Here is a 22,758-nt window from a genome sequence, read left to right as displayed (position 1 = left end):
AGTTAAATTTTGAACACAACTGATAGGAAGCTGGGGGTATCTGAATATGAAGTCTCTGCCCTAGTCTGCATTCTGGAAGCCCTCTCTGCTCCCCGAAGGTTTTCCCCTATTAAAAGAGCAGGAGGACATGGACAGAAAGAAAGTGTGGGCCACAGACAACTAATCCAACACGTAACTGCACACAGAATGTGCTCTCAGGAGGCCACTGCTTGGGGATCCATGGTTCAAAGCAGGATCCTTATTTCATTTCAGCCTGCTTGGTTTGTAGTAAAATGTCAGTACACATTTCCGATTTGATCTAGTATTTTATAATACGGTCACTGCACTAGTATTTCAGAGTATCACTCACCTGCATTAACATGTAGTAGATTCCGGCCATGCCATGGGCGGCTCCAACATACTGCTTCCTGTGCCACTGATACAACAGGGGACAGCGCTCAGCCTTCTTTTCTTCCCTTGACAAAGCCTTGCCCGATTCAATAATAGCGTCGACTACCTACAGACATAATGAGATAGCGTAAGTCTAAAAAACTTACATGTAATCTGTTTCAGTCTAATTAACAATAACAACATGTCTTTATATAGATTACTTATTCTAAAAATCTTTAAGCAGTTAGTAGCCAACACTGTTATCTTTATTTTATAAATAAATACAGGCAGAGAGAAACCAGAAGACAATCTCAGAGCAGAAAAAGATATTAAGAAGTAGAACCAAGAGATCAAAAGGTCTTTCCATGAACAGTTTACTAGAACCTGGAAAAACTTCCAATAAAAACTATCCTAGACTTAGTTGCTTTGTAGCTTCAATGTTTTCCCCCAAACACTGGCAAGTACAGTCGGCCCTCCATATCTGCTGCGGGTTTCACACCCACGGATTCACCAACCTCAGATCAAAAATACTGGTAAAAAAACATTCCAGAAAGTTCCAAGAAGCAAAACTTGAATTTGCTGCACGTGCGCAACTTTTTACATAGCATTTACGTGGTGTTAGGTATTATAAGTAATCTAGAGATGATTTAAAGTACATGGGACGATGTGCACAGTTTATATGCAAATACATACCACTTTATATAAGGGACTTCAGCATCCCGGCGTTCTAGTATCCAAGGGGGGTCCTGGAACCAATCCCTAACAGGTACTAAAGGATAACTGTACATCTTCCAAGGCTGGAGGAACTGGCTTTATTTATGAAAGGCTAAGGAAGTGGGGTCTGTTGCAGGATTTTAGAATGACTATGCAGCAAAGACAGTATTGTTTCCTCATATCCTCTCTCCCCTCACACTTTTGGTAACAGTGCCCCAAGTTTTAGCAAGGCATCTGGCCTCAGAGATACAAACAGCTGGACACGGTCATCTGACTGAGTTCTGGAAGTGGGATGGGAGCAGAAGTGAGGTGGGCAACTTCTAGTTCTCAGGCTTAAAAAGGAAGCTGCTCATCTCCCACTTCCTCACCGCCCCCTGGGCTGGGGGTGCTCAGCGAGCTGTGGTCGTGCACATAAGGGCACGGTCCTAGGATAAGGCAGAACAAGACAGAAGCTGGTGCCTAGCCATATTCGCCTGGTTTGCCTACCAGTTCTGATACCTCCTGAAAGAGAAATAAACATTCTATCTTCCTGACGCTGCTGTTTGATTCTAGTAAAGACAGCTAAATTAATACAGACCTAAAGTTTTTTTAAAAACATCCCTGGAAGAGAAAAAAGGAGCAATTTATTAATTTTATGAGTGGCCTTGGGAAGTTACTCCTACCTAGAAGCAGAGTCCAGCCACTACTGCAAGTTTCTGCTAGCAGACAGGCTGCATGGCAGACAGGAGAGGACGCCCCGGGGCGGGACCCCACAGTACCTCTTTGACAGCTGACCCACACACGGCGCCCGGCCCCATCTCCGTGCTCACGTAGAGTAAGGCGTACAGATAGCCTGCCCGGCCCTGAAGCAGCTCGTCGGGAAGGTCTGAATCTCGGCAGACGATGGCTCTCTGGAGCTGCAAAAGTCTACCCAACAAGAAACATCCTGCTTTCCCAGAGAGAGAATGTCTAACATACCTCTTCCTGAAACTGCAAGGAACCCTGTCACTTTAGGAACCATCTGCTACTATTTTTAATTTAAAACTAATTTTTAAAAATACCAAAAAAGAGGGAAAACAACGAAAACTTCCCCACTACAAAACCAAACAAAAACTTCTCTCTCAGATATCATCAACACGAATGATAAAACACCTTGCTGTTCAAAAGTTCTACATTTATATCTAAAATGTATAGGATATATGCATATAAGAGAAGATACTCTAAACCATATACGAGAAGATACTCAATTTTGTAATCCAGAATTACAAGAAAGTGATTTCAAATTTTAACAAAAATGTTACTAAAATGTAGCCAATGCTTGAAAATTAGCTTGAGTCACCCCATCTTTAACAAACATTAACCGACCAGCACCTGCCAGACACTCCACCAGACCATGGCCGTGAGCTCTGATTTCTGCTGCTTCAAAAGAGAATATAAACCAAAAGGTACCATAAAAGCTTACATTCTCTAATTGTTTCCTAACAATTGAACCTAAAACAACTGAGTTATTATAGAGAATCTAAGGCATATAAGGTAATTTTCATGCATTGAAGGCAACCAAAAATTATTTAGGAAAGAACATGTTTATTCCTCCCTCAAATTAAGGCAAACGCATGCTTGGATAGAAAGGTAGCATACAATCCCACCATTACGCTCAAGATTAAACTACAAACTCTTCGCTTATTGGAGAGAACTGTCTGCAAGAGCAGGTGAATTAAAAGATAAATTCTTTTTCGTTTTTTGAGTTTCTTTCTACATCAAGACTGAGAATTTGGAGAAAATACTTCCAGTTGTAAAAACTCACTTTGTGATGCATTCCTGGGACTCGTAATCACTTCTGAGTTTATGATATACCACAGCTCCGACGGCCAAGGGCCCAGCATCTCCACAGAGGAAAGTGACCCTCCGGCCATTCAGATTCCGAAGTGTTCTCTTTACGTAATCCAGGGATCTGAGCAGATAGGTCTGGTCACATGTGACCCGATACAACTGCAGGTACAAAAGGGCTATGCCTGGAATAATCACCACCACCCCCCCGCAAAAGAAAAGCATTATTGTCTTTCCTTTTTACTGTCAGGACATTATTTCATGATTACGTGAAAAACCTACATAAAGCCTACGTTTCTGAAGGAGTAACTTCAAACAAATTACATATGATATGTTTCTTAAAAATGGGGGAAAAAAAGAACCCAGTGTAGAAAAAATTGCGAACAAGTTAAAATGTTGCTAACTGTTCTGACACAATGATTCACTACCTCCTAGATAAGGGAAATACAAGACTTCCCACTCATTCCCCTTTAATTTTCATTCGTTTCCAGGTTGTACTTATTCTCCTTTGTATTATAAGCTAATCTGGATCCTTTTCTTCTTACTTCTCATATAATAATGTCCTCCTATCTTACGCCAAATTACATGATTGCTTTTCTGAGTTTTATACCATCTTCTTTCTAATTTATCTATTTCTCACAATTTTTCAATTTTCTTTAGTGACCAACCAACCAGTGAGTCAACTCACCGTTTACAGAACAGCTACATGATGCAGAGTAAGGTAGTGAATTCAGAAGACATAGCTTATCACCTATCCAAACTTCCTATTTTAGATTAAAGAACAGATCTGCTTACTCAAGGGAACCAGAGAGGGGTCTTTTTCCGAAAATCTATGGAGGATGACCTATATGACTTCTAAAAGGAGCATGCTATTATTCCTGGGCTCAAGAAGTCAATGTGACAGATAAGTAATAAAGGAATCTGTATAAATATATACCTAATAAAGTATACCGTAGGAAAAAATACTTAAAGAAATGATATGATGGCGAAAAGGCAAAAAAATCTATTAATGTTTGAACTGAGGTTCTCTAATATTCTGTTCTTTGTCTGATATCCTACTCTCACTTTTAATATTTTTCATTTTGCTTTTCAAATTTCTCTAAACAGGTAGCTTCTTCTTTAATTCTCCTATTCAGGGTATCCTACTTGCCTTTCAAATTAATTCTTAACACCTACATATATTTTTTGAGAAGTCCTTCTTTTGTCATTATCCATTTTTTCTTTTAAAGACATTAAGTCAAACAGATATAAAAGCATATTTGTAAGCCCTGAAAAAAATCCCTCCATATGAATTGCTTATGACCGCGAGTGTCTTCTGTATTCAAAAAATTGAAATGATAAACATACAGAAAACAAGTTAGCAGTTAAATACCTACAAATTTCAAACATAATAATCACTATAAATTTAGGTTTACAAGTACTTCATGATTGACTCAGAAACCTCTAAAAATAGGATGATGATCTGGTCAACCTGTGAACCTAAAAACCTATGGTTGTATACATTCAAAGCTTAAGTATTTTAAAGTAAATGATGATGGGTAAAGTATCAAAAAAAAAAAAAGTCATCATGACATTCTGCCCCTGAATACTTCAGTATGAAAATCTAAAATATATGAACCTTTTCTTACAAGCCAAAACAGCACCATAACTATCAAAATTAATACTTAGTGAGACTGAGCTGTGTTTTTTTTTTGGTAGATATTTATATCAGTTTTGGTACCAGTATTAACCTTGCTTCATAAAACAATGGGACGTATTCCTTATTTTCCTATTCTCTAAAACACTGTAAGAGGAGCACTGAGATTTCCTGTTCTTTAAAAAAAATTGTCTTTTTATTAGTTTATTGTTTCTTTTTCCCGTTTTATTGAGGTATAATTGACAAATAAAACTGTATATATTAAAGTGTACAACAGGATGATTTGACATACAATGTGGAAATATTACCACAATCAGGTTAACACATCCATCATCACACACAGTTATCATTTTGTGTGTGTGTGTGTGTGTGTGTGTGTGTGTATGAGAATGCTTCAAATCTACTCTTAGCAGATAACAAGTATACAATACACTGTGTGTATGTATAAAATGCTTAAAATCTACTCTCTTAGCAGATTACAAGTATACAAATTACAAGTATACAATATAGTCCCAGGTTGTACATTAGATCTATAGAACTGGTATATCTTATAAGTGAAGGCTTATGCCCTTTGACCACCATTTCCCCATTTCCCCTACTACACAACCCCTGGTAATCACCATTCTATTGTTTCCATGAGTTTGACATTTTGTTTGTTTGTTTTAGAATTAATATGTATGTGAGATCATACAGTTTGGGCCCTTCTCTGTCAGGCTTTTCACTTAGCATAATACCCCCTAGGACCATCCATATTGTCAAAAATGACAGGATTTCACTTTTTCTTGTGGCTGAACATTCCTTTCATAGACAGCATAACATTCCATTAGATATAGTTAGAGAGATGGATCAATCGATCACAACTTCTTTATCCATTCAAGGATGGATGGATATTAGTTGTTCCCATATCTTGGCTATTGTTAATAATGCTGCTATAAACATGGGGGTGCAGATGTCTCTCTGAGATACTGACTTCCCCAGAAGTGAGACTGCTGGATCATATGGTTCTATTTTTAGTTTTTTGAGGAACCTCCATACTGTTTTCCAGAGTGGCTGCACCAATTTATGTTCCCACCATATACTAGGGTCCCCTCTTCTCCACACCCTCACCAACACTTGTTCTCTCTTGTCTTTTTGACAAAAGCCTTCCTAATAGGTGTGACGTGATATCTGCAGTTTTTGATTTGCACTTTGCTGATAACTAGTGACGTTGAACACTTTTTCATATATGTGCCAGCCATATGTATGTCTTCTTTGGAAAAATGTCCACTCAGGTCCTTTGCCCATATTTTAATTAATTATTTATTTTTTGCTATTGAGTTATATAAGTTCCCAATATACTCTGGATACTAACCTCTTAGCAGACATATGGCTTGCAAATATTTTCTCCTGTTCTATAAAGCTGCCTTTTCATTTCAACTGTTTCCCTTGCAGTGCAGGAACTTTTTAGCTTGACCTACTCCCGCTTGCTTATTTTTTTATTTTATTGCCTGTGCTGTTGGTGTCATATCCAAAAAGTCATTGCGAAGACCCAAGGAGCTTTTCCTTTGTTTTCTTCTAGGAGTTTCACGGTTTCAGGCCTTACATATTTAAGTCTTTAATCCATTTTGAGTTAATTTTTGAGAGCGGTAATAAGACAGGGATCCAGTTTGATTCTTTTGCACGTGGCAATCCAGTTTTCAGCATTTATTGAAGAGGCAATTTTCCCCACTGTGTGTTCTCGGTTTCTTTGTCAAGAATTAATGAACCATTTATGTATGGATTTCCTCCTGGGCTCTCTATTCTGTTCCATTGGTCTCTGTGTCTGTTTTTATGCCAGTGACATATTGCTTTGATTACTATACCTTTATAATATACTTTAAAATCAGGAAGTGTAATGCCACCAGCTTTATTCTTCTTTCTCAAGATTGCTTTGGCTATTCTCGGTCTTTTGTAATTCTATATGAATTGTAGGACTGATTTCAATTCCTTTGAAAAATACCATTAGAATTTTGATAAAGACCGTATTAAATATATAGATCACTTTGGGTAGTATGGATATCTTAACAACATTAATGCTTCCAATCCATGAACAGAGAATATTTTTCCATTTATTTGCAGCTGCTTCAATTCCTTTCATCAATGTCTTATAATTTTCAGTATACAGGTCTTTTACCTCTTTGATTAAATTTATTCCTAAGTATTGTTCTTTCACGCTATTGTAAACAGAATTGTTTTCTTAGTTTCTTTCTTCAATAGTTTGTTGTTAATGTACAGAAGAAACTGATTTTTGTATATTGATTTTATATACTGCAACTCTGCTGAATTGATTAGTTCTAACAAATTTTTTCAGTGGATCTTCAGGGTTCTTTACATATAAGATTATGTCATCTGCAAGCAGAAGCAACTTTACTTCTTCTGATTCGGATGCCTTTTATTTATTTATTTATTTTTGGGCAGGCCTTAATTGCTCCCCCCTAGAATTTTCAGTACTATGTTAAATGGAAGTGGCAAGATTGAGTGTCCTTGTCTTGTTCTAGATCTTAGAGGAAACGCTGAGTATTGTTAGCTGAGTACGAGTATCCTTGACTATGACGATAGCTGCGGGCTTATCATATATTGCTTTTGTGATGTTGAGGTACATTCTTTCTGTACCAAATTTGAGAGTTTTTAATATGAAAGTATGTTGAGTATTATCAAATGCTTTTTCTGCATCTACTGAGATGATCATGATTTTTATCCTCCATTCTGTAAATGTTGTGTATCATATTTATTGACTTGTGTATGTTGAAACATCCTAGCATCCCTGGGATAAAACCCATTGATCATGCATATTCTTTTAATGTGCTCTTGAATTGTGTTTGCTAGTATTTTGTTGAGGATTTCTGTATCTGTGGTTTATCAGAGATACTGACCTTTAGTTTTCTTCTTTCCTTCAGCTTTTTTGGAACAGTGTGAGAGGGACTGGTATTAATTCTTTAAATGTCTGACAGAATTCACCAGTAAAATCATCAGGTCCTAGGCTTTTGTTGGGAGGTTTTTGATTACTGATTCCATCTCTTTACTCATTATTGGTCTGTTTAGATTTTCTGTTTCTTTATGATTCGGTTTTGGTAGGCTGTATGTTTCTAGGAGCTGATCCATTTCTTCTGGGTTATCCAATTTGCTGGCTTATAATTGTTCATTGCAGTGTTTTATGATCCTTCCTATTTCTGTGGTATCAAGTATAATGTCTTCTCTTTTACTTCAGATTTTATTTACTTGGATCTTCTCTCTTGTTTTCTCAGCTAGGCTTGGTAAATTGCCTATTTTGTTTATTTACTGAAAACCCAGCTCTTAGTTTCACTGATCTTTTCCACTGCTTTCTGGTTTCTATTTCACTTATTTCTGCTCTGATCTTTCTTATCTCCTTTCTGCTATCTTTGGGTTTAGTTTGTTCTTGTTTTTCTAGTTCCCTGAGGTGTAAAGTTAGGTTCTTTATTTGAGACCTTTCTTTTCTCTTAATGTAGTTGCTTACTGCAAGGTACTTCCCTCTTAGAACTACTTCTGCTACATCCTATTAAGTTTTAATATGTTGTGCTCTCATCTTCATTTGTTTCAAGATATTTTTTGCTATTCCTTTGATTATTCTTTGACCCACTGGTTGTTCTGGAGCTTTCTGTTTTAATATCCACATAGTTATGAATTTTCCAGTTTTTCTACTATTACTGATTTCTAGTTTCTTACCACTGTGGCTAGAAAAGATACCTGATATAACTTCTATCTTCTTAAATTCATTGAGACTTGTTCTGAGTTGTAACACATGATCATCTTGAGGAACGTTCTGTATGCACTTGAGAAGAACGTGTTCTGCTGCTACTGAATGCAATATTCTGTTTATGTCTGTTAGATCCATTTGGTCTAACGCATAGTTCAATTCTAATGTTTCCTATTGATAATGCAGATGACCTGTCCAATGTTGGAAGAGGGATCTTGAAGTCCCCTATTACTGTTGCATTGTTGTATATTTTCCCCTTCAGAACTGTTAGTGTTCGCTATATTTTTAGGTGCATATATATTTACAACAGTTATATTCTCTTGATAAACTGACTCCTTTATCATTATATAATGACCTTCTTTGCTTCTTGTTAAAGTTTTTGAAGTTAAAGTCTATTTGTTCTGACATAAGTATACCTACTCCTGCTCTATTTTGGTTTCGAGTTGCATGGAATATAATTTCCCATCTCTTCACTTTCAGCCTATGTTCATAAAGCTGGTATGAGTCTCTTGTAAGTAGCATATAGTTTTTCTTATCCATTTAACCACTCTGTCTTTGATTTGAGAATTTAAGCCATTTAGATTTAAAGTACTTACTGATAATGTAAGGACTTACTAATGCTATCTTATTATTTTTCTGGCTGTTCCATAGCTCCTTTCTTGCTCTCTAGCTGTCTTCCCTTGCAATTTGATGATCTTCTCTATTGGTATGCTTCAATTCCTTTTTTTTTTTTTTTAACAACTGCTTGTGTATCTACTACAGGTTTTTGCTTTGTAGTTACTATGAGATTTACATAAAACATCTTACAACGTTCTATTTTAAGCTAGTACAAAAACTCTCCTCCCCTCTCCCAACATCTTATGTTTCTGACATCACAAATTTACATATTTTATGTTGTATACCCAGTAAAAAATTATTATTGTAGCTATAGTTAATTTTAATACTTCTGCTAAAACTTTTGTAGTAAAATTAAGCACTACATGACCATATTAGATTACTATAGTATTTGGATTTGACTACACACTTGCTTATAACAGTATGTTTTATATTTTCATGTTACTAATTAGCATCCTTTTGTTTCAGCTTGAAGAACTCATTTCAACATTTCTTGTGAGGCAGGTTTACTTGTGATGAACTCCCTGAGCTTTTGTTTGCTTGTGAAAGTATTTCTCCTTCATTTCTGAAGGACAGCATGCCAGGTATATAGTATTTTTGGTTGGCATTTTTTTTTAAGTACCTAGAATACATCAACCCACTTTCTCCTCGCCTGTAGTTTCTGCTGAGAAATCTTCTGATAGCTTTCTTGGGGTTCCTTTGTATGTAAGTAGATTTTTGTTTCCTGCTTTGGAAATTCTCTGTCTTTGGTTTTACACAGTTTTATTATAACGTGTCTCAGTAAAGTCCTCTTGGGGATGAGTCTGTATGGGAAATTATGAACATCATTAACTCTCTCCCCAGATTTGGAAAATTGTCAGCCATTATTTCTTTAAATAAACTTTCTGCCCCTTTCTCCCTGTTTTTCCTTCTGTGACACCTATAATGCATTAATTGCTTTACTTGATTATGTCCCTTAATTCACGTAGGCTTTCTTTACTTTTATTCACTCTTTTTACTTTTTTCTGCTCTGAATGGTTAATTACAAATGACCTGCCTTCAAGTTCACAGATTTTTTTTCTTGTTGATTCATTCTGCTGCTGCTCTCTACTGCACTTTTCATGTCATTCATTTATATTCTCCAGCTCTACACTTCGTTTTTGGTTCTCTCTCTTAAACTTGTTTTGTTTATGTATGGCTTTCCTAATTTCATTAATATGTCCCCTGCACTGGAAGGCGGATTCTTAACGAATGGACCACCAGGGAAGTCCTCTAATTTGAATTCTTTATCAGGCACACCATAAACCTCCATTTCTTTGGGGGTGGTTACTGGCAAATTATTTTATTATAAAATTATAAATTATTAGTGCTGTTATATTTCCTTGATCTTTCATTTTCCTTGAAGTCTTGTGTTGCTGTCTTAGCATTTGAAGACACAGTCGCCTCCTCCAGTCTTTACTGACAGCCTTCAGGAATGAAATGTCTTCTGTCAGCCTTACTACAGATTCTCAGGCATTCTCAGGCCTTCTCTATGGATATGCCTGCTCCACACTTTTTGTTCCCTGTTAGGGGAGAATTCTTAAGACTGTATGCCTTCTCCTGATTCCACAAAGCCAGGCTGAGTGCGGACAGTCTCGTTTGCTTCCCTAGGGCAGTGAGGGATGCTCAGGTGTCTATGCCTTCTCCCAGTTCTGCAGGGCTGGGCCAGCTTTCTGCCCATGCTCACTGTCCACTAAGGTTTGCACACACTGCCCTCAAGGGCACACACAGTTATGGGGTGGATCAGTGTGTGGGTGAGGAATGCAGAACGTTGGAGGTAACCATGGGCTAACTGGGGGATCCACTGGTGAGGTGTCCCCAGTGGCTCACAGGCAGGCTTCCTGATGGAATCCTCAAAGTGGCTAGTGGACCTGCATCCCTTGTTGAATTCTGAGCCCTGGTTGCTATGCTCTCAGCCCTTCCTTGCCCCTTGGTCATGAACATCTCCTCTGTGTTCTGAAAGGGATGGGAAAGAAGTGGGTATCCTTTGTAGCTTCCCGCATAGCTGGGGAAGCCGGGCACTCATTCACATGTTCTCACTTTCCCCTGTAGGAGAAATCACAGGCTGAATGTGTCTCTTGGCATAAGCTGTGCCACCTTGGGGATGGGGTGACACAGGTGAAGTGAAAATTTTCCTCTTACCCTTTTCAATGTGTCCAATCTCAGTTTTTGTTTTGTGTCCCCCCCCCCCGCCCCCGCCCAATGGTATTGTGTAAATCCTCCACTGGACTCTTGGATCCCAGAAAGGTACTCTCATCTGTGTATAATTATCAAAGTCAGTGTTCTTTGGGGAGGAAGACAGTAGAAAACTCCTATTCCACCATTTTACTGTTGTCACTCCTAAGGATTTCCTGTCCTTTAGTAAAGGTTTGGTATAATTTCCCAGTGAAATTTTTGGGTAAATATTTGACAACATTCTCAACTTTTTATTTGGAATTTTGTCTGTTTACATGTCCTATCTCTTCTAGGGTCAGGTTTGGTAGATTATGTATTCACAGAGAATTATCCATTTCAAGTTACATCGTGAAATAAATTTTTGTAAAGTGAAAAGTAGTCATGTGATTTCTAAAATTTCCTCTATTTATTTATTTATTTGGCCGCGTCGGGTCTTAGTTGCAGCATGTGGGATCTTCATTGTGGCATGTGGAAACTTTCGTTGTGGTGCGCGGGCTTCTAAGTTGTAACGCTAGGGCTCTAGAGCACGCGGGCTCTCTACTTGAGGCATGAGGGCGCCAGAGTGCGCAGGCTCAGCAGTCGTTGTGTGTGGGCTCTCTAGCTGTGGTGCACGAGCTCTAGAGCACACGGGCTCAGGAGTTGCAGCACATGGCCTTAGTTACCCTGCAACATGTGGGATCTTAGTTCCCCAACCTGGGATTGAACCTGTGTCCCCTGCATTGGAAGGAGGATTCTTAACCACTGGACCACCAGGGAAGTCCCTAAAATTTCCTCTGTTTTAAGGCTTCCCGATTTCATTTATGTTTTTGTGCCCTTCATCCCCTATCTGTAAACTTCTGTTCCTAATTAATGTCACTATAAAATTATGCCCATTTCCTCAATCATATCTTGGCTAGTCCTCTAATACAGGAATCAGCAATTTTTTTTCCATAAAGGCCAGATAATCATCTTTAGGTTAGGCTTCAAGGGCCACATTTAGTCTTTGTTGGGTTTTCTTTTATTTCAAAATTCTTAAGAATGTAAATAAAAATGCTTCTTGGTTCAAGGCCTGTGAACAAACAGGCTGTATCCCAGATTTGGCCCACGAGCCACTGTTTGTCAATTACTACACTAGTAGAGTCCTCTGGAATGCTCTTGATAAAAATATTTCCTAGGTTACTGTTATACTTTTTGTTATATTTCATATGCCTGGAGGGCAGTAACCTAGCTGGATTTAACATCTTCATATTTTCATTCCTTGAATATCTTGTAGGATGCCAGTTAACTTCTTTTTTAAAAAATATTTATTTATTTATTTGGCTGTGCCGGGTCTTAGCTGCAGCACATGGGATCTTAGTTGCGGCATGCAGGATCTAGTTCCCTGACCAGGGATCGAACCCAGGCCCCCTGTATTGGGAGCGTGGATACTTAACCACTGGACCACCAGGGAAGCCCCTGCTGGTGAACTTCTGAATGTGGCCACTTAGAGGTTTGATACCAATGTGATTTTCTCCCTGTTGATATTTCTGTCATATACCTCCCCCTCAACTACTGACATCCCACACCACAGTGGTACATTTATTACAATTGATGAATTGACACTGACACATCATTTTCACCAAAAGCCCATAGTTTTTATTACGGTACACTCGTGGTGCTGTACATTCTGTGGGTCTGGACAAATGTGTAATGAGATGTATCCCCTACTGTACAATGATCCAGAGCAGTTTCACTGTCCTGAACATCCTCTGTGCTCTACCTATTCATCTGTCCTTCACCCTCTAGCTCACTGAAAACACTAACCATTTTTATTGTCTTCACAGTTATACATTCTCCAGAATATCATATAGTTGGAATCACATAGTATGTAGCCTTTACAGATGTCTTCTTTCAATTAGAAATATACAATTTAAAAATTTAATTAATTAATTAATTTTTTGGCTGCATTGGGTCTTCGTCGCTGTGCGTGGGCTTTCTCTAGTTGCCGTGAGTGGAGGCTACTCTTTGTTGCAGTGCACGGGCTTCTCATTGTGGTAGCTTCTCTTGTTGTGGAGCATGGCCTCTAGGCACGCGGGCTTCAGTAGTTGTGGCACGCAGGCTCAGCAGCTGTGGACCGTGGGCTCTAGAGCACAGGGTCAGTAGTTGTGGCACATGGGCTTAGTTGCTCCGCAGCATGTGGGATCTTCCCAGACCAGAGCTCGCACCCGTGTCCCCTGCACTGGCAGGCGGGTTCTTAACCACTGCGCCACCAGGGAAGCTCAGAAATATACATTAACCTTTACTCCATGCCTTTTTGTGGCACACTTCCTTTTAAGTCTGTATAGTGTTTCCTTGTTTGGATGCACCATTTATTTACTCATTCACCCATTGAAGGACATCTTGGTTACTTCAAACTTTTGGCAATTATGAATACAGTTGCTATAAACATTCATGTGCAGGTTTTTTGGTGGGCCTAAGTTTTCAGTTCATTTGGGTAAAAAAGAGCACAATTGCTGGCACATATGGTAAGTGTATGTTTAGTTGTGTTAAAAACTTCTGAACTGTCTTCCAGTGTGTCTATTTTGCATTTCCACCAGCGGTAAATGAGAGTTCTGGTTGTTCCACGTTGTCACCCGCATTTGGTACTGTCAGTGTTTTGAATTTTGGCGATTCTGTAATGACATAAGACGTTGAACATATTCTTATACACTTACCTGCCATCTGTATATCTTTTCTGGTGAGGTGTCTGCTCATGCATTCTGCCTATTCTGTAATAAGGTTGTTCATTTCTTATTGTTGAGTTTTAAGAGTTCTTTGTTTACGATGGGTAAAATCCATTATCAGATATGTCTTTTGCAATTATTTTTTCCTTGTCAGTGGCTTGTCTCATTCTCTTTCACAGGTAGTTTTTAATTTTAAAGAAGCCCAGATTATCATTTACAGGGATACCTCATTTCACTGTGCTTCACTTTACTGCACTTCCCAGATGTTGTGTTTTTTGCAAATTGTAGTTTTGTGGCAACTATGAATTGAGCAAGTCTGTCAGAGTCATTTTTCCAATAGGATTTGCTCACTTTGTGTCTCTGTGTCACATTTTGGCAATTCTCACAATATTTCAAACCCTCAACCAGCAAAAAAGACTGACTCACTGAATGCTTAGATGATGGTTAGCATTTTTTAGCAATATTTTTAAATTAACATATGTACATTGTTCTTTTTGGACATGATACTATTGCACAATGTACTGTAAACATAACTTTTATATGCACTGAGAAACCAGAAAATTCATATGACTCACTTTACTGCGATACTCGCTTTATTGTGGTAGTCTGGAACTGAACCCACAATATCCCCAAGGTACGCCTGTATTTCTTTCACAGATCACATCTTTGGTGTTGTATCTAAAAAGTCAGTGCCATACCAAAGGCCACCTATGTTTTTTCCTGTGTATCTTCTAGGACTTTTACAGTCTTGAATTTTATGTTTCGGTCTATGATCCATTTTGAGCTAATTCTTTTGAAAGGTATCTAGATTCATTTGCTGCATGTGGATGCCCAGTTGCTCTAGGACCATTTGTTGAAATGACCATCTTCACTACACTGCATTGCCTTTGCTCCTTTGTCAAATATCAGTAGCTATATTTATGTGGGTCTATATTTGGGCTCTCTATTCTGTTCTATTCTTTCACCAGTACTACACTGGTTTGGTTATTGTAGCTTATAAGTCTTATAGTCTTATAAGTCTTATAAAGTCAGATAGCGTCATGTCTCCAACTTTGTTCTTTTCCTTCAATATTGAGTGGGATATTCTGGGTCTCTTTCTTCTCCATACAAACTTTAGAATCAGTTTACTGATATCCACAAAATAACCTGCTGGAATTTTGATTGGCACTGCATTGAATCTATAGATCCAAGTTGGGAAGAACTGACATCTTGACAATATTGAGTCTTCCTATCCAAGAATATGGAATATCTCTCTTTAGTTCCCCTTTGATATCTTCCATAAGAGTTTTATAGTTTACCTCACATAGATTTTGTATATATTTTGTTAGACTTATACCTCAGTATTTTGGGGGGATGCTAATGTAAACAGTATTGTGTTTTCTACTTCAAATTTCACTTATTCATTGCTGGTATATAATGAAGCAACTGACTTTTGTATATTTACCTCATATCCTGCAACCCTGCTATCACTGATTATTAGTTCCAGGAGATTATTTTTTTGTTGATTCTTTCTGATTTTCTACATAGAACAGCATGTGATCTGCAAAGGTAGTTTTATTTCTTCCTTCCCCATCTATACACCTTTTATTTCCTTTTCTTGTCTCAATACATTAGCTAGAACTTCAAATATGATGCTGAGAGCAGTGGTGAGAGGGAACATCCTTACCTTGTTGTTGACCTTAGCAGGAAAGCTCTGAGTGTTTTACCATTAAATACAACGTACTTTTTTTGTGGATGTTCTTAACCAAGTTGAAGATGTTCCCATCTATTCACAGTTTGCTGGGAATTTTTAATCATGAATAGCCACTGGATTTTGTCAAATGCTTTTTCTGCATCTGTTTATATGATGTGATTTTTTTCTTGTTTAATCCCACTCCACTTTCAAATATTACTGTACCACTTCATGGGTAGAGCAAGTATCTTATAATAATAAAATATTCCTAATTCCTTCCTCCTACCTCTTATATCTTGCTGTCATTCATTTTACTTATACATAACATGTACATATAAACATATATATATATGCATACATATAAACATATACTTAAGCATATGTAATTGAACACATTATTGCCTTTATTTTGAACACACATTTTGATCCGTTATATCATCTGAGAATAAGAAAAATAAAAGTTTTTATTTCGCCTTCACTTATTCATACTCTGAAGTTCTTCCCTTTTTTAACATAGATCCAAATATCTAACCAATACCATTTTCCTTCTCAGAAGGATTTGGCTTACCATTTCTTGAAAATCAAGTCTAATGGCAACAAATTCCCTTGATTTTTGTTTGAGAAAGCTTTTATTTCTCCTTCACTTTTAAGGATAATTTTGCAGGGTACAAAATTCTAGGATTTTTAATTTCTTTTTAAACTCTCAATACTTTAAGTATTTCACTCCATTCTTATCTTGCTTACACTGTTGCTGAACAGAAGTCTGGTGTAATTTTGATCCTTGCTTTTCTATAATAGGGCAGTTTTTTTTGTGTTCTTTCAAGATTTAAAAAAAAATTTTATTATAATATAGGTGATTCACAACGTTGTGCTAGTTTCAGTTGTACAGCAAAGTGAATCAGTTATACATATATCCACTCTTTTTTAGATTCTTCTCCCATATAGAACATTACAGAGTATTAAGTAGAGTTCCCTGTGCTACACAGTAGGTCCTTATTAGTTATCTGTTTTATACATAGTAGTGTGTATATGTCAACCCCAATCTCCCAATTTATCCCTCCCTCCCCACTTTCCCCTCTGGTAACCATAAATTTGTTTTCTACATCTATGATTCTATTTGTTTTCTAAGTAAGTTCATTTGTACCCGTTCTTTTTAGATTCCGCATATAAGCAATAAGATATTTGTCTTTCTCTGTCTGAATTACTTCACTCAGTATGACAATCTCTAGGTCCATCCATGTTGCTGCAAAAGGCATTATTTCATTCTTTTTTATGGCTGAGTAATATTCCATCATATATATGCACCACATCCTCTTCATCCATTCCTCTGTCAATGGACACTTAGGTTGCTTCCATGTCCTGTCTATTGTAAATAGTGCTGCAATGAACACTGGGGAGCATGTATCTCTCACAAGATTTTTTATCTTTGGTTTTATGAAGTTTGGATACTATATGCCTAGATGCAGGTTTTTTGTTTTTTTGTTCTTTGTTTTTGGCATTTATCCTCTTTGGTATTCTCTGAGCTTCCTGGAGCTGTGGTTTAGTGTATACTAATTTGGAAAAATTCCTGGTCATTATTGCTTCAAATATTGTTTCTGATTCTTTCTGTTTCTTTTCCTTCTGGTATTACCATTTCACAAGTGTTGACCCTTTTGTCATTGTTCCCTAGTTCTTGGATACTGGTTTTGGGGGTTTTTTTTTTCAGCTTTTTTTCAGTTTTAGAAGTTTCTACTGCCATATCCTCAAGCTCAGTGATTCTTTCCCTAGCTGTGTCTCATCTACTAAATGAGCCCATCAAAGGAATTCTTCATTTGTTATAGCTTATTTGATTTTTAGCATTTATGTTCAATTCCTTCTTAGGATTTACATCTCTCTGCTTTCATCATCCATGGGTTCTTGCGTGTTGTCTACTTTTTTCATTAAATCCTTAGCATATCATCATAGTATTTAAAAATTCCTGGTTTGACAATTCCAACATTCCCGCCATATCTCATTCTGGTTCTGATGTTTGTTTAGTCTCCTCAAACTGGTTTGTTTTTGCCTTTCAGTATGTCTTGTAATTTTTTTATTGAAAGGCGGACATAATGTACTGGGTAAAAGAAACTGCAACAAATAGTCCTCTAGTAATGGAGTGGTAAGGAGTGGGGCAGTGGAAGCGTTCTATGGTCCTATGACCAGGTCTCAGTGTTTTGTTGAACATGTGCCCCTGGACCATGAACTCCACCACTGCTTCTGTGTCTTCTTCCCCTTAGGTTGGACAGAATGGCTAGAGCGAGCTGGAGTTGGCTACTACCCTTCCTACAGGTACGTTAGTTTCTGATAAAACTCCAGGAGGCGAGGTTCTGGTAAAGCAGTTTCTCCTGAAGGCTGGCCTTGTTAAGAACAGAATGCTCTAGCATATTTCAGAATGGTTCCTTTTCCCCTCCCCCAACCAGAGGCATGAGAGGATTTTTCTCCAATATTCACACTGAGGACCTGGGATAACTCCAAAGTTAACCTCACAAAAGTGTGGGTGCCTCCCTATGATTGGGTCCTCCTAGAGTTTTTTTAACTCTCATATTTGCCCACACTGAGCTTCTAGCAATTAATCAATTACAGTTTTGGCTCCTGTGGAGATCTCTCCTTGTAGGTCTCTGCTCCAGTAAATTGTGATTTTCTGAATCTCCTTGTCTATTGCTATTTTTGGTGCAGCCGTTTGTCATGTAACCCCACTTCTCTGACGGATCTTAGAAAAGTTATTGATTTTTCAGTTAGTTCAGCTTTTAACTTTTTAGGACAAAGTGGTGACTTCTAAACTCCTTACACATCAGACCAGAAACTGGAAGTTTTTCTCCAGTTTGATTTTTTTCCTTTTATGGTATTGCTGTGTTTTCTGCGGTGCCAGTTCTTTCTTCAACTCCTTGCAATTTAGTCCTCATTTCTGAAGTGATTTTGCCTTTTCCTTTCATTTCTTTTCTTAGTTCTGTCAATTCTTATTTCACATCACCTTTCTGTCTTGCCATCTCTTCTCTGAGTTACTTTATTTCTGCATTGTGACTATATTGCATAATTAACTTACAAAATTAATGTTGAAAGTACTGCCCTTTTTCTCCATCTTGTAGTAGAATTTTCCTGGTGTGTTTTCTTCTGCTGACAAAATCTGATTTTCTTTTTCCTATGTAAATAATTGTAGATTTTTTTTTCTTAAATTCAAAACAGATAGATTTTTCGGGATCAACTATTAACAGGAAGAGGAAAATGGTTAGGGTAGTTGTAATCTGAAAGGCATCCTCTTCTTAGTAAGTGATGTACAGTTTAGTTAATAAATGATGACTTTTGGTAGCCAGATTTCCTTTGAGTCTCATATTCTTTCTTGTTTGAGGAGGGCCCCTATCATTGCTGTTTCTCTCCTTACCTACACCATTAGCCAGTGCCACCAGGAATGCAGCTTCTGCTTTGTAAGTTAATCCCCTTTTTTTCAGAATAGTGCTTTTATAGAAAGTCTAAAATAAAACCTGTTCCCTGTATACCCTAAACACCTTTTTTCTCTGCTTTGTCCAGCATTACTTGCCCACTTTGCACTTAGATACACCCTCAGGGTGTGTCTCACTCCTTCTGGGAATAACTACTCGTTAACTGGGAAAGTGGGGAATGGTGGGACAGATTTTGCCAGCCCTGGATCCTTTGTCTTTCCTCACTGGCTCTGCCACTGTGACTCTCCATAGTTATTCTGGATGCTATTTGTTTTTCACCCCTTATTATTTGTGTATATTCTCATTCTCACTTTTTGCTAAAGGGATAAATTTGGGGTGCTTCATTTATTCTTATATTGTACAGTTTAAGGAGAAAAGACAGGGAGGTAGGGGTGTAAGTGGATTCCACACAGCTACATGAACCCCAAAGTCCTAAATATTATTTGAAATCATTCAAACCAAATACTTCCATGATGACTCTCAGTGATTACAAAAAATGACAACAACCGGATATTTTTAAGAAACAGTGATTCTTAGAATCCTCCCCCCAGAGCTCCTGATGTAACTGTCCTGGGGTGGAGGCTGACAGTCTTTGTTGATTATAAAGCTCTCTGGATAATTCCAATGCACAGCCAATTTGGGACCTAACAATCATGGAGTTAAAGCCCCTTTTCAACAAGAAGAAATGCTTTAAGTAAAAGACTTTATAGGGGGAAAACTGTGCTACTAATAACTGTTTTTTCTTTCAAGATAACCTTATTCTCTGTATTTTACTTCAAGTTAGCCAAAACTATTTACTTTTACATTTAGGGGACTTCCCTGGTGGTCTGGTGGCTAAGACTCTGCGCTCCCAATGCAGGGAGTCCGGGTTCGACCCCTGGTCAGGGAACTAGATCCCACATGCCACAACTAAGAGTTCACATGCTGCAACTAAAGATCCCGCATGCTGCAACAAAGATCCCGCATGCTGCAACTAAGACCCAACACAGCCAAATAAAAATATTTTTTAAAAATTACATTTAGGATAAGTTTCTTTGGCTCTGTAAGAGAACTAGCTCCTTGTCTGTTTGGGTATAAAAGTTTGAAAAATTCAATTCTAATGTTACTATGTACTACTGTATTGATAACAGGCAAACAATAAATAAAGCATCGCATAAATGAGTACAAATATAAACATAAATAATAAAAAAGACAGGGCCATCAAGTTTGAGCGTGCACTGCAAAGACAAGTGCCAGCTCTTGGTGACTCCAACAGGTACACTTGTGCCCATACTGTTCACTGACTAAACTATAAAAACTTAGCAAGAAAAGGCTATAACGATAGCAATGCTCATACTGCAGTCTAATCCCTCAGAACAACGTCTGTCTCATTTCTTTTATATTCCCTAAATAGCTACGACAATATTATGGCTACATGGTAAAATAACAAAAAGAATGTAAAGATTAGTTAAGGCAAATTCATTTTGAAATTAAGTTTTTTGATGTGAAATGTATTACTGGTTGCTTGTTTAATTATTATTATCAGAATCAAAATCAAAATCTTTATGTGTACAAATGATGTAAATGAGTACAAAAAGTAGGTTAAATCGTTCATACGTATCGGGCCAGAGAAATCACACAAATATATCTTGTTGCAAAGATCAAAGACCCAAAAGCAAACAAAAAAGCTGATCTTAACACATTTTCAAAAACAGCCATAAATTAGGTCAAATAATTAATGTTACAAAAATATGACATACAAACTCATATGCCATTCAAACTTCAGGCAGAAAGAATTTCTTTAGAAATAAAATTACGAAGCATCTCATCAATGAAGATAGCTCAAGACTTCTTTTAAAAGGTATAAACCTTTGACTTTTAAAAGAAGAAGAATTCAGATCCAAGGCTTACATATCATAATCCAAAACTAAAACATATCAATTACTTACATCCCAGAGGCTTACCTGTCCAACCAGTATAAGCGGAGCAATCATGTGGATCCGCTGTCTTCAGCCCTTCTTCCATTTGCTGTAGAAGGTCTTTGATTTTGGTCTGGATCCGCCTTGTGAAATTATTAATAATCTGAGAACCAAAAGAAGACATAAAATTAAATTGCACAAGAATAGGACAATGTTGTAGTAACTAACAGCCTAAGTTGTAAAAACAGACAAATTATATTACCTGGCCCATTTCAATGTTTCATTGGTTGGAGGGAGTCTACCTTGGTTTTTACAAGGTAAGTTTGAAAATGAGAGAATGCCCTATACGGACTCTAAGTCATAAGGAGAATTAGAATGCCCTACATGGACTCTAAGTATTGTAGAATCACAAAAAATAAGTTGCAGAAATCAAAGGAAAAAACTAAAAAACAAAAAAAGAGGAAAGAGATGTACCTGACTACACAAACATTTTAACTTCTTTAAGTTAAAAAACATGAGATGGTTTAAAAGTCAATGACGGGCTTCCCTGGTGGCGCAGTGGTTGAGAGTCCACCTGCCGATGCAGGGGACACGGGTTCGTGCCCTGGTCCAGGAAGATCCCACATGCCGCAGAGCGGCTAGGCCCATAAGCCATGGCTGCTGAGCCAGCATGTCCGGAGCCTGTGCTCCGCAACGAGAGAGGCCACGACAGTGAGAGGCCCACATAACGCAAAAAAAAAAAAAAAAAAACAAAAAGTCAATGACAAGGGGAAATATGTGCAATATAAAATATTATAAATAAAAGAAAACTATATAACAATATAGAAATACACTTAAAATTATCAATGTACCTTATAAGAAGAAAAAAAATCAAATGACAGGCATATGCAAAAATGTTCAATCACTTAGCAATTAATGAAATGCAAGTAAGTACAAATACTATGGTTTGCCTATCAGATTAACAAATAATAAAAAAATTTAAAAATGTTAACTCCCAAGGCTGCCAGGAGCTAAGATAACAGGTATTCTTATTCACTGCTGGTGATCTTTCTCAAGGGAAGTTTACCAGTATTCTTAAACATGTAGTTGACAGTGCTGTCCAGATTTTTCTGCCTTTCATGATTTTTGAAGACTCCAGTTGTTACATCAATTGCTGAGGTGTATTAAAATCTCCAGTTGTGACTGTGAAATTGTCTGTTTCTCCCTTTAATTCTGTTTTTTTCTTTAGTGTACTTGTAGTTCTGTTATTTGGCATAGACAAATCTAGGAATGCTAGATCTTCCTGACAGATTTTATCATAAAGAAACATCCCTCTGTGGGACTGCAGGGAAAATATTTTCATGTTACTGGACAGTTAGGGTTTTCAGGCCAAATTTTACTGAAATTTGGGATTCTGGACTAAAAGCAACCTTAGGAACTAAGTTACAATAGTATACATTGTCAAAGCCCTGGGGAGGTTTTACTTAACCCCGGAGGGCTGTGTCTACATTTCAAAGGGGATGAGAAGCTACAGCAGGGAAACCCTTCCCAGTCATAGAACTGAAGACAAACGGGCCTGTCTTTTCACAGAGAGAGTTATTTATATTCCAAAGACTTTGATATTTCCAATGAAACTCTCTCAGAAAGGGAAGGAGAGACAGTTGTCTCCTTCCCTTGTATAAAAACACAGAAAACTTGTTTTTCTTCATTCTTTGCCTACAATACAGACTTTGTGTACGTAGGACATTTGACCTGGCTTGCACTGCCAAAGAGGTAAGACGTGAGACTGAGGGAACCACTCACTGGTTATTTTCTGTCTAGTAAATAAGAAGTCTCTGATCCAGAAACCTCTTGTGTACATTCAGGAAAAAATTAATAAGTACAAATATTGAAAACCTAAACCAGGGTAATATCAACATCATGGCAGTACATCACATCCCTTGTTTTTGTTTTCCCCTTTAACAACAAAAATTAGGCATCCATCCACCAACGGAAGTGCCTTCGTGTGAG

At 37.5% G+C, this 22,758-nt stretch overlaps 1 protein-coding gene across 2 annotated transcripts in view; it reads right to left on the bottom strand.

The window, feature by feature from the left end:
* LANCL2 (LanC like glutathione S-transferase 2) overlaps positions 1–22,758 on the bottom strand; it is a 60,703-nt gene that overhangs the window by 21,204 nt on the left and 16,741 nt on the right. Inside the window, exons 2-5 of one of the 2 annotated variants that reach the window (XM_060020120.1) lie at positions 20,815–20,932; positions 2,867–3,068; positions 1,842–1,989; positions 350–496 (exon numbers count right to left, since the gene is read on the bottom strand). In XM_060020120.1, coding sequence (XP_059876103.1) covers positions 350–496; positions 1,842–1,989; positions 2,867–3,068; positions 20,815–20,932 — 615 coding nt within the window. Of the gene's footprint in view, positions 1–349; positions 497–1,841; positions 1,990–2,866; positions 3,075–20,814; positions 20,933–22,758 lie in introns of both variants that reach the window. The other variant, XM_060020119.1, reaches the window with a different exon arrangement.

The sequence above is a fragment of the Delphinus delphis genome, chromosome 9 (assembly GCF_949987515.2).
Source record: "Delphinus delphis chromosome 9, mDelDel1.2, whole genome shotgun sequence".
NCBI lineage: Eukaryota > Metazoa > Chordata > Mammalia > Artiodactyla > Delphinidae > Delphinus > Delphinus delphis.
The sequence above is the reverse complement of the archived record's forward strand: the minus strand, read 5'-3'. Positions and strand labels throughout refer to the sequence as shown.